Raw genomic sequence first — 13,530 nt, 5'->3', positions numbered from 1 at the left:
ACTGACCAGTTGGGTCATTTGGTTTTTTCTCTTCCCATGCTTTAAACTCCTGCTCTGGTTTTAAATTCACCAATAAAGAGTGAGCCCACAAAACCACAGTGGCCCCCACCATGATCCCCAGTAAAAGCAGAATTCGGGCCCATGTGCTCGCTCTCTTTCTCCTCACGTCCTCACTGTGTGGCCCTAGGAGTGCTGTGTAATTTCCAGGTCTTGTAAGTAACAAACCTTTACTTTTTTCCCTGATGACTACTCCTGAAGGGCGTCTTGCAGTCACAGTAAGAACCACAAGGGCTGGTCCGACCACAACATTGATTATTCATAAGCTGAGAACCACACAAACCACTTTCAGACAGGTAAAACTAATACAATTGTTTGCTATCACGCCTTTCCTGGAAAAAAAATTCAAGAAAGACTTCTAGTCAACTTAAAGATAGATCAAAATAAAAATCTTGAGGACAGGAAAGAGATGGTTTAAAAGAAATGATAACAAACAATTGGAAATGAAATTTTTTAAAAATATCATTTACCTTAAAATTAAAAAACAAACAAAAAAAATCTAATGAAAGACGTTTAAGACCTCTACACTAAAAACTACAAAATTAAGAGAAATTAAAACCCTTGAAAGAGATTAGCAGGGGACCTTCAAGATGGTGGAGGAGTAAGACACGGAGATCACCTTCCTCCCCACAAATACATCAGAAATACATCTGCACGTGGAACAACTCCTACAGAACACCTACTGAATGCTGGCAGAAGACCTCAGACCTCCCAAAAGGCAAGAAAGTCCCCACGTACCTGGGTAGAGAAAAGATAAAGAAAAAACAGAGACAAAAGAATAGGGACGGGACCTGCACCAGTGGGAGGGAGCTGTGAAGGAGGAAAGGTTTCCACACACAAGGAAGCCCCTTCGTGGGCGGAGACTGCGGGTGGCGGAGTGGGGTAGCTTCAGAGCCATGGAGGAGAGGACAGCAACAGGCGTGCGGAGGGCAAAGCGGAGAGATTCCCGCACAGAGGATCGGGGCCGACCGGCACTCACCAGCCCAAGAGGCTTGTCTGCTCACCCGCCGGGGCGGGCGGGGCTGGAAGCTGAGGCTCGGGCTTCGGTCGGAGCGCCGGGAGAGGACTGGGGTTGGCGGCGTGAACACAGCCTGCAGGGGGTTAGTGCACCACGGCTGGCCGGGAGGGAGTCCGGGGAAAAGTCTGGACCTGCCAAAGGGGCAAGAGACCATTGTTTCGGGGTGTGTGAGGAGAGGGGATTCAGAGCACGGCCTAAATGAGCTCCAGAGACGCGCGAACCACGGCTAAAAGCGCAGACCCCAGAGACGGGCATGAGATGCTAAGGCTGCTGCTGCCGCCACCAAGAAGCCTGTGTGCAAGCACAGGTCACTATCCACGCTGCCCCTCCTGGGAGCCTGTGCAGCCCGCCACTGCCAGGGTCCCGGGATCCAGGGACAACTTCCCCGGGAGAACGTGCGGCGCGCCTCAGGCTGGGGCAACGTCACGCTGGCCTCTGACGCCACAGGCTCGCCCCGCATCCATACCCCTCCCTCCCCACGGCCTGAGTGAGCCAGAGCCCCCGAATCAGCTGCTCCTTTAACCCCGTCCTGTCTGAGTGCAGAACAGATGCCCTCAGGTGACGTACACGCAGAGGCGGGGCCAAATCCAAAGCTGAGACCCGGGAGCTGTGAGAACAAAGAAGAGAAAGGGAAATCTCTCCCAGCAGCCTCAGAAGCAGCGGATTAAAGCTCCACAATCAACTTGATGTACCCTGCGTCTGTGGAATACATGAATAGACAACGGATCATCCCAAATCGAGGAGGTGGACTTTGGGAGCAACTGTAGACTTGGGGTTTGCTTTCTGCATCTAATTTGTTTCTGGTTTTATGTTTATCTTAGTTTAGTACTTAGAGTTTATTATCATTGGTAGATTTGTTTATTGATTTGGTTGCTCTCTTTTTTTAAAATTTTATAAATATATATTTTTCCTCCTTTTTCTCTTTTTGTGAGTGTGTATGTATAGCTGTATAGAGTTTGTCTGTATAGCTTTGCTTTTACCATTTGTCCTAGGGTTCTGTCTGTCCATTTTTTTTTTTTTGTATTGTTTTTAGCACTTGTTATCACTGGTGGATTTGTTTTTTTGGTTTGGTTGCTCTCTTGTTTCTATTTTTTTAATACTTTTTTCTTTTTAATACTTTTTTCTTTTTCAATAACTTTATTTTATTTTTCCTTCTGTCTGTCTGTCTTTTTTTTTTTTTTTTTCCTCCCTTTTCTTCTGAACCATGTGGCTGACAGGGTCTTGGTGCTCCGGCTGGGTGTCAGGCCTGAGCCTCTGAGGTGGGAGAGCCTAGTTCAGGACATTGCTCCACCAGAAACCTCCTGGCCCATGTAATATCAAACAGTGAAAGCTCTCCCAGAGATCTCCATCTCAACGCTAAGACCAAGCTCCACTCAATGACCAGCAAGCTACAGTGCTGGACACCCTATGTCACACAACTAGCAAGACAGGAACACAACCCCACCCATTAGCACATAGGCTGCCTAAAATCATAAGGTCACAGACACCCCAAAACACACCCCCAAAAAACACCTGGACATGGTCCTGCTCACCAGAAAGACAAGATCCAGCCTCATCCACCAGAACACAGGCACCAGGCCCCTCTACCAGGAAGCCGACACAACCCACTGAACCAACCTTAGCCACTGGGGACAGACACCAAAAACAACGGGAACTATGAACCTGCAGCCTGTGAATAGGAGACCCCAAATACAGTAAGTTAAGCAAAATGAGAAGACAGAGAAACACACAGCAGACAAAGGAGCAAGGTAAAAACCCATCAGACCTAACAAATGAAGAGGAAATAGGCAGTCTACCTGAAAAAGAATTCAGAGTAATGATAGTAAAGATAATCCAACATCTTGTAAATAGAATGGAGAAAATACAAGAAACGTTTAACAAGGACCTAGAAGAACTAAAGAGCAAACAAACAATGATGAACGATACAATAAATGAAATTAAAAATTCTCTAGAAGGAATCAATAGCAGAAGAACTGAGGCAGAAGAACGGATAAGTGACCTGGAGGATAAAATTGTGGAAATAACTACCACAGAGCAGAATAAAGAAAAAAGAATGTAAAGAATTGAGGACAGTCTCAGAGACCTCTGGGACAACATTAAACGCACCAACATTCGAATTATAGGGGTCCCAGAAGAAGAGGAGAAAAAAAAAGGGACTGAGAAAATATTTGAAGAGATTATAGTTGAAAACTTCCCTAATATGGGAAAGGAAATAGCCAAGTCCAGGAAGCGCAGAGAGTCCCATACAGGATAAATCCAAGGAGAAACACACCAAGACATATTAATCAAACTATCAAAAATTAAATACAAAGAAAAAGTATTAAAAGCAGCAAGGGAAAAACAACAAATAACATACAAGGGAATCCCCATAAGGTTAACAGCTGATCTTTCAGCAGAAACTCTGCAAGCCAGAAGGGAGTGGCAGGACATATTTAAAGTGATAAAAGGGAAAAACCTACAACCCAGCAAGGATCTCATTCAGATTCGACAGAGAAATTAAAAGCTTTACAGACAACCAAAAGCTAAGAGAATTCAGTACCACCAAACCAGCTTTACAACAAAGGCTAAAGGAACTTCTCTAGGCAGGAAACACAAGAGAAGGAAAAGACCTACAATAACAAATCCAGAACAATTAAGAAAATGGTAATAGGAACATACATGTTGATAACTACCTTAAATGTAAATGGTTTAAATGTTCCAACCAAAAGACATAGACTGGCTGAATGGACACAAAATCAAGACCCATATATGTGCTGTCTACAAGAGACCCACTTCAGACCTAGGGACACATACAGACCGAAAGTGAGGGGATGGAAAAAGATATTCTATGCAAATGGAAATCAAAAGAAAGCTGGAGTAGCAATTCTCGTATCAGACAAAATAGACTTTAAAATAAAGACTATTACAAGAGACAAAAAAGGACACTACGTAATGATCAAGGGATCAGTCCTAGAAGAAGATATAACAATTGCAAATATATATGCACCCAACATAGGAGCACCTCAATACATAAGGCAAATACTAACAGCCATAAAAGGGGAAATCGACAGTAACACAATCATAGTAGGGGACTTTAACACCCCACTTTCACCTATGGACAGATCAACCAAAATGAAAATAAAGAAGGAAACTCAAGCTTTAAATGATACATTAAACAATATGGACCTAAAACTGACCATTTTAACCACTTTTAAGTGTACAGATCAGCGCCATTAAGTACACTGTTGTGCAACCATCACCACTATCCATCTCCAGAACTTCTTCATCTTCCTATCTTTACAACCTAAAATTTTGTACCCATTAAACAATACTCCTCTTTCTCCCTCCCAGCCATCATTTTAAATCAGATTATATTGCATACATTTTGTATCCTCCTCAATCATCCAGAAAACATTAGTTGTATATGAAATTTAATCTTACACTGTTTACTATCATCGTTACTAGTGATTTTTGCACAACTGAACTCTTGAGACTCAACCATTATATCTAGAATTCAATCGTTGTTCCCCAAAGGGAATCTTCACCTACTGAATACATACATTCATAGCTAATAATGTACAGCTGACCCTTGAACAACACTGGGGTTTAGGGCACTGACCCTCTGCAAAAATCCCTGTATAACCCATAGTTGGCCCTCTGACTACGTGGTTCCTCAAAATCCTTGGATTTGACCAACCTCAGATAGTGTGGTACTGTAGTATTCACTACTGAAAACAAACAAAGAAACCAATGTACTAGTGGACCTGCGCAGTTCAAACTTGTGTTGTTCAAGGGTCAACTGTATTAGGCAAAGGAGCTGGAAGCAGCAGATTTGTCTCATGATAAAACTGGAAGCAAAGTAATCTACCTGCCTGGGGAAAGTTCTGGTGAGAGTGAGCACGAGAGGCTGGAAGGAAGGATGGTTAAGTAACCTGGCTGTGGCAGTGTGGGGCAGAATGTTATTATTGTTTCCACCCCAACTGGCCAATAGCAGATGGGTGTACTGCAATTCAATCCTGACACTACCTGTCCAGAGTTAGCACAGACCCCACAGGTTGAAGGCAAGTCTTCCACAGACCTGCCCTCACGTCAGACACCAGCTGCAGTCTCAGGGGTTCTCCAGGCCACCCATACTTCTGACCATCTGGCTACAAATTTGGGGGTTCCCACAACCCTCCAGTTCTGATAATTCACTAGAACAACTTACAGAACACTGAAAAGTGTTACTTACTTTTAAGTTTTACTATTAAGTTTTATTTTAAAGAATACACAGAAGGCAAGGTCTGCGAGGGCGCACAGGGCATCGGGGCCCTCTCGCCATGAAATCAGGGCACATCATCCTCCTGGCAAATTGATGCGGTCACCAACCAGGAAGCTCCACTGAGCCTCAGTGTACAGAGATTTTATTGGGCCTTCATTAGGCATGATTGATTAACTCATTGGCTACATGTCTGAACTAAATCCCCAGGGTTCTCCCCTCCCAAGTGAGTAACCTCATTAGCACAACAAAGACACACTGATCGCTCAGGAAATCCCAAGGGTTTTTAGAAGCTCTGTACTAGGAACCCAGGACAAACACCAGACAAATTCATCATTATATTGATAGGAAAAACACAGGTAGCAATGAACATGTCTGAAGACAGAAAAGATTATGTTAATAGGAGGAGTTACTATATATGCATATTAAAAAAACAAAAGTAATCTTAAGGAGAATGAGAAACAAAATGTATCAGTAAGAAGACTAGAAACAAGATGTTTCCCCAAGGGAAGCTGGAAGAAAAGAACTTGATCAACCCAACTAAAGATGGGAAAAAGAAGGGAGAAAAAAAGAAGTAGCAGAAGAGATGGTAAGTGGAAAACATAAAACATCATGGTAGAAATCACAAATTCCTAGAAATCAAGAAGAAAGTGACAACCCAGTACAAAAATGGGCAAACGGTATAAATAGGTAAACACCAAAGGAAAAAATACAAATGGCCAACAAAAATGAACAGTGGAGAGGAAAATGCAGACTGATACAAGGTAATGTTTTTCCTTCATCTGACTGGCCAAAGTTTAAAAGGGTTGGGACTTCCCTGGTGGCACAGTGGTTAAGAATCTGCCTGCCAATGCAGGGGACACAGGTTTGAGCCCTGGTTCGGGAAGATCCTACATGCCGTGGTGCAACTAAGCTGGTGAGCCACAACTACTAAGCCTGCACTCCAGAGCCTGCAAGCCACAACTACTGAAACCCGCATGCCACAACTGCACCTAGAGCCCGTGCTCTGCAACAAGAGAAGCCACCGCAATGAGAACCCTCTGCACCGCAATGAAGAATAGCCCCCGCCTGCTGCAACTAGAGAAAGGCTGTGCGCAGCAATTAAGACCCAACACAGCCAAAAATAAATAAAGAAATAAATTTATTTAAAAAAAAAAAGGTTTAAGAGAACCATCTCCTCTGCAGGGAGGATCTGGGCTGGCCTTCTCATGCAATGTCAGGACAGGTACAGCATTTTTTGAACAGCTTGGCAGGATCTGTCAATATTTTAAATGTAAATACATACACTTTTACTTGGCAACTCCACTTTTAGAAAACTACCCTACAGAAACATTAGTGACATTATTTGTAACAGTGACAACTAACAAATAAATAAATGTCCACCAACAGGGAAAAATGGTTAAATAAATTACGGCACTTCCGTATTGTGGAATACTAAGGAGTGGTTAAAAAGAGCAAGGTAGATCTATGTAAATGGACACAAAAGATATCCAACTGTCGAATGAAATAAAAGTTAAAATTACGTAAAAAAAATGAAAACCTAGAACAATATATGTTCTATGATTCTATTGTTTTTTTTTAACCTACCCGTCTACCAATCTACCTACCTACCAATCTATGCGTAAATGTGTCTGTAAATTCATATAAATAAGTGACAGGCTGACGATCCCTTATTAGAAACCTCAGAACTACGTGAGTTTCAAAAGTCAGAATCTTTCCGATTGTTAAGGTAAAATGGGGGATATACCACACATTAAGTAACCTCTCCAGGAGAGCCTGCAGCAGCCTTCATCATCAAACTCATTAATATGTTTACAGTGAGATGTGTCATTATTTACAGTAGTAGGATAGATAATGGTAAGCCTCATGCTTGTCCAGATCAGACTTGCTACCACATGAAGACAGGTCGGATTTTACTGCCCCAAAATTATGAAAACAAACAAACGAAACCCTTGGTTTTGGATAAATGAACTATGTGTCAACTAAGATGATATCTGGGATGGGGAAAGGAACAAGGAAAGGCGAAGAGGCACTGACATTTCCTGTTCTACATTATTCTGTTCATTTGAATATATTCATAATAAGAATGCATTTCTGTTATCAGTTGTCAAATTAAAACCCATATGTAAAATTAAAAATGAGGAAAGATGCTTCAGAGAGTACAGAGAAGCCCAGAGGTGCAAAGAGCAACCCCAAATCTGGGAACTGCCCCAGAAGCTCCTGGAAACATTCAATAAATATTTCCTGAAACAGCACACAGGATATGAGTAGGAAGTTCTGGTTCTCAAATACTCTTTCTGTATTGGCTGGTCACTCGTTTCTCGTGCTCAGAAAACGTTCACTGAGCATTGCATATGGCAAGCACCTCAAGTTCTAGGGTCAACATTTTTGAAAGAAACTGACACTTTAATCGTTCCAAGGGTTCAGGCAGTCCAGTGGTGCCAGGCAGACCGTCCACGAGGCTGGGTGAGAAGGTATTAAATGAAGCACACGATGACTGTCTACAGGTCAGATCTGGATCTCAGGGAACCATCCTGGTTCCTCCAGATCATGTCAGCCTCCGTTGCCAAGGCAACACCATCTCCAACAAGCACACCCTCCGCGGCCTCTGCTCTGGAGGACCACAGATGAGACTGGAGCTCCCTCTCCCTGCTTCCCCTGTATGATGCTGGAGGAATCTGCATCCCTCTGTTTCACCCCAGGTATTCAACAATCTCTCCACTGCTGGAGTTCAGCACAGCCACTGGCCCCCGCACCACCTTGTCCTCAGGCAGGTATTGACAGATGTCTGGGCCCTCACCCCCTAATCCACTCTCAGCTTCAACACCAGCCTCACAGGCTTCCTCTGGGCCCTGCAGCCTGGATTCTTCATCTTCATCTTCGTCTTCCATGCCAGTGACCCTGCAAACTCCTAGCTCAAGAAGGTCTCGTCTGCTTCTGTTCCAGTCTCCACCGGGCTTCACCATCTCTCCACACTGTTCCCCCCCTCCAGCTGCCAAACTCTCAAATCTTAAGCTGGGAGCGGTGGCCTCTTTCCTCTTGCCAATGTCCTTGATCCATCACCGCAGCTGATTGTGAGCAACAATTATTTTACTACATCTCCACCCCAGCTCAACTCAGAGTCAACTGCTATCAAATTAGGTACGTGATCAGCCTGACCTTCGCGTGGTGCTACAATGCAGGCCCAGCCAACTTCCTCACTTCCCTCTCATGCCTTCCCTCCTGTCTGGCTAGGCTGGAATATTCAGTGTTTTGTGAACTCTCCTTGCTTTCCACCTCCCAGCCTCTGCTCACCTGGAAAGTTCTCCCTTCACATCTCTCCTCATCAGCATCCTATCAGTCTTCTCAGGGTCTGCCTCTGGTTCCTGATTCCCCCTGATCAGACCTAATCTCTCCCTCCTTTGAAGCAACTAAGAACTCTGTACCTCTCATGGCACTGCCTTCATTTTGAACTATGGCACCTGTGGATGTCTGAGTTTTTATACCAGATAGCAGGCAAGTTGGAAATGCCCGGTGCAAGGTAGGCCCTTGAGGCTCACTGTCTGAATTCACACCTTCATGGTTAGTTCACAGACTCCATAGGCTAATAAGGTCAAAGTCACAGACTCTGACCTCCTGGGGTCAGCTAGGTTTGCTATAACCTGTTTATGGCTTCTGGGAACAATCGTGACCATGGTCACAGGGAGAATGTGTGAGTCAGTGTCACACTAGATGAACTAAATATGCCCCAAAATCACTCTGAATGTGCATGAGACTTTAATAAATAAAAAGATGTATCAGGAACACAGTTACCCACCCACCTTACACATCATCTAATCTAACTAGCACAAAAATTTCTGGGGGAGGAGTTTTCTTATTTTAAGACTAACACTAAGGTCTCAGTTGAGTTGACTAAGTCAGGTTAAGCAAGGTCACCCAACGCTAAGTGTTAGAATTGAGATTTTAACCTGGGTCTGACTCAGACACCAGTGCTCTTTGAAATTCCCCACATCTGTAAACTTGTACACTTGTGACCTGTGTACTCACAAATATACTCTCAAGTATATTCACTGGTATACTCACAAGTATACTTGTGACTTATATATTCACAAGTCATGTTCACTCCCACATTGACGAGGTCACAGGTACAAACATATCTCATATTGTAGCTTACTCTCTTTTTATGTCTTTTAAAAAAAATAAAATTTATGGGCCAAGAAAAAATAAAGTGAAACAACACCGTGGTTAAAAGAGCTTCCAGGAAATGCAATCAAAACCATAGTGAGATATCACTTCATATCTGTTAGAATGGCTATTATCAAAAAGACAAGCAATAATGTGTGTTGGCAAGGATGTGGAGAAAGGGAAACCTTTGTACAGCGCTGACTGGAATGTAAATTGGTGCAGCCAGAGGGATATTTTGGTATATTTCTTCCAGGCATTTTCAACATGTAACTTTTTTCCATAGTTGAAAAATAGTTTTTCCATAGTTTCCATGTTGTATAAACAGTTGTACACTCTGGTGGGTTAGTTTTTTTGCACTTATTATAACAGATATTTTCTGATGTCACTGAAATCTCTTCCTGAACGTCACGTTTACTGGTGATGCTTCCTTGTCTACCATTTTCCAGTGCTTAGGCTTTGGGGCCGTTTCTGGTTTGCTGTTATAATGTGCAGGGCACAGGACTTTTTTCTCTAGAAACCTCAGCTTAGGTCTTTAAGATCCATTCCATTACAGAGAAGTAAGCGGGCAGCAGTCAGCTCGCGGAGCAATTTCTCTTACTTTAAGAAAAGCTTTCAGGGGCTTCCCTGGTGGCGCAGTGGTTGAGAGTCCGCCTGCCGATGCAGGGCACCCGGTCCGGGAAGATCCCACATGCCGCGGAGCGGCTGGGCCTGTGAGCCATGGCCGCCGAGCCTGCGCGTCCGGAGCCTGCGCGTCGGGAGCCTGCGCGTCCGGAGCCTGTGCTCCGCAACGGGAGAGGCTACAACAGTGAGAGGCCCACGTACCACACACAAAAAAAGAAAAGCTTTCAATATAAAGGTCAATTTTGGAGTCCTTAGAGAGATTTAAATAATCAGCATTCAGAAAGACAGTGGATCTAGTTACACACACTGGTACTTTAGGGTCGAGTAATTGTTTTAACCTTTCACCTAGCGCTCTCGCCCTACAGCAATCTGAAACCAGGGCTGGGAGTCCCGAAACGCAACTTCTCCCAGGGCTCGCGCTCCTGCCGCCCGGACACACCCGCGCAGGCTTCTGAGTGCGGGCAGCGGCCCGGGTCCCCTTACCTGGGCAGCGCCAGCTCCTCCTCCGCACGGTCCCAGGAGCTGGCGAGCGAGGGCAGCGCCAGGACCCCGTCCAGGTCGAACACGGCAGCACGCAGCGCCATGACTGCCTGCACCTCAGCCTTCCACCCAGGTACAGACCGCTGCGAGGAGATGGACGAAGGCCGCGGCGCGGGACCAAAGCGGCAAGCCGACCGGGCCTCCCAAGTCGAGTTCGGCCCCGCCCAAGCCCCCTGTCCTGGCCCCGGCTCCGCCCCTGCCCCGGCTTCCGCCCCGCCCTCTGTTCTGGCCCCGGCGCCCCCAACCCCCTTGCCCTGGCCTCCGCCTCGCCCCCTGTCCCGGACTTGACCACGCCCCACAGCCGCCCCAACCCCTCGTCTTGGTGCCGCCGGCGTTTCGTCCCACCGGGCTTCACTTGATGTACCCGCACCCACCGCGGCCCGGGCTCCATCTCCACCGCCTCCCCGGCGCCTGGAGCTGGGGCTAGAATCTCACTTCGGCCCGGAGAGAAAGCGGGCCTGAGAAAGAGCCAGAGGCCACAGACCCTTGAGAGAGAGAGAGAGGCCAAAAGTTTCTTCATTAAATATTTGGATCCTCTATATTCGTTTTGGTTGTCATATCTAGTAAAGTAATAGCTTTGTTGCCCTTCTTTTCTAGATTCTGTACATATAGTTACAGGTCTGTCACTATCCTGACCATGAGCCTCTAGTCACACTCTTCTTTGTCAAAGCAAAATGTATTTCTAGAATAAAATATCATGCTCCAGGTATTGTATGCCAACCCAGAATACGTCCATCCCAGTCTCTTGTGAAATGAAGTTTAGAAGGAATAAATGTGAACTATGATTACCCCTTTGTACAGCCTTCTTGTACTAATGCTGCCTAAAAAGGTTTGAGCCTTGTTTTAAACCACACTCTTGGCTCATTTGTGTTTCTGGAAAACCTAAGCCTTAGGAGTGTCCGAGCTGTGCTTGCAAATGGGTTGTTGGACTCTTTGTGCCTTTGTAGTCAGCTCCATGAATTAAAACATACTCCTGGCCTGATGTTCCAACTTGCCATGAGCACAGCTCAGGACATAGGTGCCGAAGACCTCCCTCCCTCCTTCACAGTGATATCTGTGAATTTACCCAAGATATTTCCCCCCTTTAGCTAGAAGAGATAGATACCTGCTGAAATCAAGAAAGACTTGATCTACCAACCATCAGTCTGATCGACAAGAGAAATGAGTCTGCCTTGGGGTGTCTTGTTCTAGTGAACCAGGACCACACCTGCTTCTCTTGCTTTATAACCTCTTCTGGGATTGTGCCTGAGACAGTGTTTTCTGAGATCAGCTCCTGAGAAGCAGGAAATAATTAACCACCCCAAATGTTGTAGAAATAACTGAAAAAAAAATTCGATATTGCACTTGGACGACACTGGGTGACCTGTTTCAGAACACTTTCAGTGGAGTTTTTGGAGATAGATGCTAGATTACCCTAGATTTGAAGACTGAGTCAGGGTTAAAGTGAATACATACAGTAGTCACTCAAGAAGTTGGTGATCTCAAAAGTAAAATTGAGTTAAAAAAAAGAAAGCAAATGACAGCCTGCTTATGTAGTATGAAACCACTTAAATTGAAATCTCCAGTTTAGGCTTCCCTTTACCTCCACACTTGCATATGCAATTTCTTATTCAGCACCTCCTCATGAATATCTCATAGGTTATCTCGAATTTTTCATGACTGAAACAGAACTCTGGCTGCATTCCCACCTCCCAAGCCTGCTCCTGGTCTTACTAAAGGGCCGTCCCTTCCAGTTGCTCAATTCAAAGAACTTGGACCCCTGGTTTCCAGCTAGCCCCTGTGTCCTTGAACTCAGTCCCAGTGGTGGCCAGCTGATTGGGGCAGAGGTGACAGCTTCCACATCCGTGGTGGTGTTTTTCTGGGAGACTTTCATAAAGGCCCAGTCTGAGGCTCACTACGCCATTCTTTTCAAAGATTTTGCAGGTTCCTAATTTCCTGTATTCAATCTCTCCCTATTTAAATTAACTAGAGTGATTTCTGTTGCCTGACTGGGGCAGTACTGTTTAGGAATACATGTATGTGTTTGTAAAATGTAGCAAAGTGAAGAGAAAGGTCACACTGACCGAACTGGATTTTATAAATCCCCCTTAAAAAAAAAAAGAAACTTAGAATATGAGACTCCACTTTAGATGGAAATCATCTTTGGTGAAGAGGAAATTATGGAGCTGTCTTATGGACCTTTGTTTATTCCTGGGCTGTAAACTATAGCACCTGGTGAGTTACGGAGCTTCCTGGATGAATTGCTGAGGCAAAGATTAGAGGTCTCGATCGCATTTTATTGTGCTCTGCTCTTTGTCATGGGTCATCGTCCCGCTGTGCTTTCTGCCACCCAAGGTACCGGAAGATGAGAGCTCACGCAGCTGGGCTATGGAAAAGGGATATCTTTTTGAAATGTACATCCTAACCCTTATGTTTGCTAATTTGAATATTTATAAAATTTGTTTTAGGTGATAGCACGGATTCATAAAACATGGCTAATGTAGTCGTGAAAATTCAGAAGTTACATCTGCTGTCAGTCACTAAATTTGTATTGAACTCATTACACTGAACTCATTAGATTTCGTGTTGGATTTCCTGCCCCTGCTACCCCTTTCCCACCTCCTGCTAGGCCTTGGTTTTCCAACGCTACTTTAACACTCTGTTTAAGTCCTAGGGGTTGAGAGAGAGGTTCACACTGCTGCTTCTCCTGCTGTAGGTGTTTGAATCAAGCTTAAAGTTGTCTCAAGCTGTTTTCTAAACCCACATTCCACCTGAAGCTTTGTCTTTCTTTCGTGCAGCAAATGAATTTCTTTTATTCATTCAACAAATATGTAGGGAGCACCTGCTATGTGCCACGTGCTTTCTCGGCAATTGGGGTTCATTGGTAAATAAAACAGACAAAAAATAGAGATGA

The 13,530-nt window shown here is 44.7% G+C and overlaps 1 protein-coding gene across 11 annotated transcripts in view; it reads right to left on the bottom strand.

Moving 5' to 3' along the window:
- Nucleotides 1–10,812, bottom strand: part of EPHX2 (epoxide hydrolase 2) — a 66,331-nt gene extending 55,519 nt beyond the window's left edge. For 7 of the 11 annotated variants that reach the window (XR_009541686.1, XR_009541687.1, XR_009541688.1 and 4 more), the window contains exon 1: nt 10,581–10,810. Coding sequence is in view for 4 of the 11 variants with exons in the window: in XM_060155726.1 (XP_060011709.1) it covers nt 10,581–10,681 (101 nt within the window). In the remaining 7 variants the exon portion in view is untranslated. Of the gene's footprint in view, nt 1–10,580 lie in introns of all 11 variants that reach the window. The other 4 variants (XR_009541690.1, XR_009541691.1, XR_009541692.1 and 1 more) reach the window with 3 other exon arrangements.
- Nucleotides 10,813–13,530: the final 2,718 nt, after the last annotated feature.

This window comes from Lagenorhynchus albirostris, chromosome 7 (genome assembly GCF_949774975.1).
Source record: "Lagenorhynchus albirostris chromosome 7, mLagAlb1.1, whole genome shotgun sequence".
NCBI lineage: Eukaryota > Metazoa > Chordata > Mammalia > Artiodactyla > Delphinidae > Lagenorhynchus > Lagenorhynchus albirostris.
Note: the sequence above shows the minus strand (reverse complement) of the source record. Positions and strands in the feature narration are given on the sequence as shown.